The 5000-nt window shown below is 41.2% G+C and overlaps 1 protein-coding gene across 1 annotated transcript in view; it reads right to left on the bottom strand.

The window, feature by feature from the left end:
• Nucleotides 1-5000, bottom strand: part of rims1b (regulating synaptic membrane exocytosis 1b) — a 140411-nt gene that overhangs the window by 81123 nt on the left and 54288 nt on the right. Inside the window, exon 5 of the mRNA XM_063208858.1 lies at nucleotides 4905-4925. Coding sequence (XP_063064928.1) covers nucleotides 4905-4925 — 21 coding nt within the window. The remainder of the gene's footprint in view (nucleotides 1-4904; nucleotides 4926-5000) is intronic.

Genomic DNA, 5000 nt, shown 5'->3' with positions numbered 1-5000 from the left:
TGTGGGACAGAAAGACAGCTGACGAGAGGGAGAGAGAGAGAGAGAGAGAGAGAGAGAGAGAGAGAGAGAGAGAGAGAGAGAGAGAGAGAGAGAGAGAGAGAGAGAGAGAGAGAGAGAGAGACGCATATAAATCTGAACTCATGTAATTCTTATGGACACTTATTAACGAACATAAGGTGTAGTATAGAGTGATAGCTAAAACATATTGTTAATCACAGGATCGCACTACACTTATTTTTAATTTAAAAAAAAACACTTACAGACGTCTTTTTTGTGACATCACCATTGCTGACATCAGGAGGAGCATGAGAAGACCTTATGAGACCTCGCTAAGTCAACTGCAGCTGAGTGAGATTATGTAAGCAAGACGACCTTCGACCCCTGCATCACATAGTAGCGTATGTCCATATGGCAGGGTTGTACATACGCAAATAGCAAGCAAACAAGCAGGCTTGTATGACCAGATGAAAAGAGAGAAAAGTTCGCCTCACCCAGGGTTTTTTTTTTGTTCCCACTTATTGCTTTTCCGTGATGTTTCGGTCTGAGGCTAACTTTTGCAATTCAACAAGTCACATGAAAATCATTTTTAATTTGCCCAGTGGTGCTGTACTGGAATGGAACGTTGCCATTTAAGTTATCTTTGAAGCAAAATCCATTTTTTTATTGTGGTCGTGGGAAAACGTTTGATTTTAATGTCATTAGGAGAATACTTGGACTGGGGCAGTAGGTTAGTCTGATTATCATCGACTTTCAAATCTGACCAAGAGCATAACAATTAACATTTCCCAAATGACATGGTTGTCCGGCCTCCCTTGGTTTGCTAATGGTTGTTTGTTTCCCGAGAAAGTGGGAGGAGTTCCCGATTTTTCAGGAGCTCAGAAACGATATTCGTAGTTCTCTTGACCTGACTAGAAGCAACGCTGAAGGTATTGCGTCACTAGGAGGGCACGGCCTGGCTAACAGTAGACGGCTCTGAAATACATGACACATATGGCAGGGTTGTATATGCACACAGAAACAAACAGCCAACAAGGCTCACTAAACTACAGTCAAGTGGTTCGATATACTGTATTTCCAAGGAATTACTTTGCCATTTGCCATTCAAGTCATCATTGAAGTAGCAAAATCTGTATACTATATAACAAAGGTTGATTTTAAATGGTGGTAACGTAGTAGGCCTTTGACAGTGCCATTATGGGGAAACACCATAGACTAGAAGAATAAAGGGAGAAAGGAGGAAGATGGGTCTGAATGAGATGCCTCAGTGTTGGCAGATTTGGTACTGTATAGGCCTACATAATTTCAAGGCACACTGCTGTCTTAATTGTGGCTACTGGTGTAAAATTAAATTGACCAAAGCAAAATAAGTCATTATTTCTCTATGGAGGGTTGGCGAATTGCACGACCGAAGCAAATTCACTGGGGGCGAAGCGATGTGGGTGATTGAAGCGAATTTCAGCATTTAAAAGTCCTCTAATATTATGGCAAAGAGCTAAGAGCTAAGTTCGGCGAAAACAAATGTTCATGCCATGAAATGTGTTGAATGTTTTGCCATGAAATTGTGCCCGTCTAAAAACTCATTCACCCTACTATACTTCGCCCCACCTGGTCATTTTGGCCGAGAACCACCACTGGCATGATGTTTAGTTTAGTTTAGTTTGTGTGTGTGTGTGTTTGTGTGTGTGTGTGTACTCGTTATTTACTCTTTTAAGAAAAACAAAAAAAATAACGCCTCTTTGCAACTGCACTTGTTGTTCTGTATATCTCCTGTGCACTTTGTGTGATGTTGGCTTGATGATGGCCTCTTTTGTAAGTCGCTTTGGTTATAAAGCATCTGCCAAATGCAATGCAATGTAATGTAATGTAATGTAATGTAATGGAGCTGACATCATTGCCATTTCATGTTCATGTCTTCAGTTATTTTCTGCTCATCGTACTTGTGTCTTTCAATCGTTTAGATGCATGGGTTGATCTCAGAAGGAAGCCAGGGCTCCAGTCTTGTACAAGTACATCACAGTTGGAGCAGTGTGTGTGCGTGCGTGTGTGTGTGTGTTGTTTTGTCACACAGTTTGGTACATCTGATCGATGGCACAGCATTCATCAAATCTCCACCACACAAGTGCACACACACACACACACACACACACACACACACACACACACACACACACACACACACACACACACACACACACACACACACACACACACACACACACACACACACACACACACACACACACACACACACACACACACACACACACACAGGTATTGATTGACAAATAAGCACATTTACACACAATTGCGGTGGTTCAGGAAGGATATAGTCCCTTTCTCGCTAATTGTCTTTTTTGTTTGTTTTATCTTACTCCCATCTTTCTTCATATACTACAGACAGTAAAGTTAACAAACCAGCCAGACAGACAGACACACTAAGGCAAGGTGGCCGTAGCCTCATAGTGCAGATGTGGTCGCTGGTGGCCTATTCACTATTAAGGGTTCAGATGCAAAACCCCCTAAGTGCCTTTTCAGAAAATAATCTTAATTCATTTTTATTTAATACAAAGCTATCAAAATTGCATATTTTAAAATTTTATTTATGTAATATAACTATTTACATGTATTATCAAGTACATGAATGTAAACCAAACCAACAATGGGGTTCTCTAAAAATATAGAAGTGCAGGTCTTCAGAAATGGAGTTAGGGGGTTTTGCATATGAACTCTTCGTTTGCTAAAAATACTCAACTACATCATAACCACATTGCTATGACATTACAGAGAGCCGTAATATATTTAGACATTGTCATTACCATTTTGGTTACAGTAAGGTTATAACATAGCTCTGCACTAAGGGGTTAATGTTCTGGAGGGTTCTTGAACATTTACAACAGACAGGACGTGTTGTTGTGGGATAACCCTTCCCTCTTTCTGGAGAGGGACGGAAGAGATGCCACAATCACATTTTGTGATTTGTGGTCAGTCATTATGGGACTTTTAATTTGATTTTGGTCACAGACATTGGAAACATCCAGAAGGAGAGAACGAGAGAGGATTTCTTCTCTCTTCTCTCATTCTCTCTTTTTCTCTCCGTTCCTCTATCTTTTTTCCATAGTGTCAGGCCTGTCATCTCATAACATGTCATGCCCATATCAAGACCACGGCTCATGCGACTGCAAGTCTCTTCAAGACTGGCCAGGCAAGCCATCTACAACATTTCAAAGTCCCATGAAAAGGGAAACTTTTTTTGACCATTTTACAATGGCTTGATGGGGCACGTTTAAAGGGACACTGTGCAGGAAATGGACAAAAAAGGTACAGCAACTATGCTGCTTATTGAAATTGGGCTGCCTATTGCCAAATTTGATCTTTACATGAAAGTTTACTAAGTATTAAATAAATATTTTCTAGTATGGTCCAAGTACAGTCATTTTTGCAGCTAAAAATGGCTATTTTTGGAAATTCAAAATGGCGGACCATGGAGAAGATCCCCCTTTTCATGTATGAAAAGATCAATTTTTCTGGTCATAATGAATACTTAGAATTTGATGGTGGTGGTAAGTATTCATGAAAAAGGTAACATTAGTGAATGGGCAGCATGAATTCTGGAAATAAACAACTAAAAATCTCACACAGTGTCCCTTGAAGGCGATCATGCACCAGTTCTGTTAACAGGTGAGAGAAGAAATAGGTGATCTAATTGATTGAAGACTCAACCAGTTGCATTTTATGAACGTGAGCGAGACACACCCCTTTGCATCTCCCGCCATTGAGAAATGTTGTAGATGGGTTGCCTGGTCAGGCCATAGCCTCAAAGAGACTTGCAGTTGCGTGACCCAGGCTATGTCATACCAAGACCACGTTGTGGGTGGCAGAGGTTGGGGGTCCAGGCAGTGGGTGGGTATAGGGGTGGGTGCATGGTTTCATAGGTTGCATAGGGTGGGGAAGGTCACACTGTAGAAACTTAAGCATAGAACCAACAACTCTTGATATATTGTAAACATCATCATGCAGAGTCAAACCAGCATAAATCACAATTACACAAATCACAAAAGAGTGTTTTTTTTTAGAGAGATTGCTAAATGCCGCATTTTTACAGTGTGACTGAAGGGTGAGGAGGTGGGATGAGGGGAAATAGAGAAGGCTCTTGGTCTGCCTCAGGTCTGTCATGCTTGGCCTTGGCAGAGAGGAGGACCCAGGGGTGGACTGGGCTGTAGTACAAAGGTGGCAGAGATCAACCTGCTCAGTAAATGTTGTGGTGTTAATTCAACACTTATAGAGTTGATTTGACATCATTTGGACTCAAATGAACTCTCTAAGTTTTAAATGAGCACTACAGAATTTACTATGGTCTAGTTAACCCAGAGGTAGTGTAAAAGATGGTTTTTTTTTTAATTAGAGGAGCCCAATTCTACATTGCAACAGCATTTTAACGGCATTACACAGTAACTTTAAAAATGCAGTGTTAATTCAACACTTAAAGGGTTCATTTAGCATCTTCTAGAGTGTATTTGGTCTAAGAATGCTCTCTTAGTCTTGGATTAACACTACATGCTTTACTGTGTACGTAGATTTTCGACGACCTCTGCATTCAATAAACCAGGGGTGCATTTCTCGAGACCAAAGTTGCTAACCATGTTATCTACTTTGTTGGTTGCCATGCAATTACCCATTGGTAACTACCCAAGTGGCTAGCAACTATGCTTTTGAGAAACACAGTCCAGGTTTGACACCGAGCTGCCTTTGAAATACAGGCCACAGGTAAGGTGGAGAGGGGAGACAGAGGACAAGAGGAAGTGAAGAAGAAGAAGAAGAGGAGGAAGTAGCAAGTAGGAAGTAGGAAGTCAAGGGGCCCACCATGCAGAGAGCACAAAAAAACTACAAAGACCAGGTTGCCTTACCCTGTCCTTCCCTATGAGACACTTTGCAGAAAGGAGGGAGACAAACAGCCGGAGCAGAAATTAGTTACACATCCAGACAAGGTACATAGACGCACA

This window comes from Engraulis encrasicolus, chromosome 1, assembly GCF_034702125.1.
Source record: "Engraulis encrasicolus isolate BLACKSEA-1 chromosome 1, IST_EnEncr_1.0, whole genome shotgun sequence".
NCBI classification, from domain to species: Eukaryota; Metazoa; Chordata; class Actinopteri; order Clupeiformes; family Engraulidae; genus Engraulis; species Engraulis encrasicolus.
The sequence above is the reverse complement of the archived record's forward strand: the minus strand, read 5'-3'. Positions and strand labels throughout refer to the sequence as shown.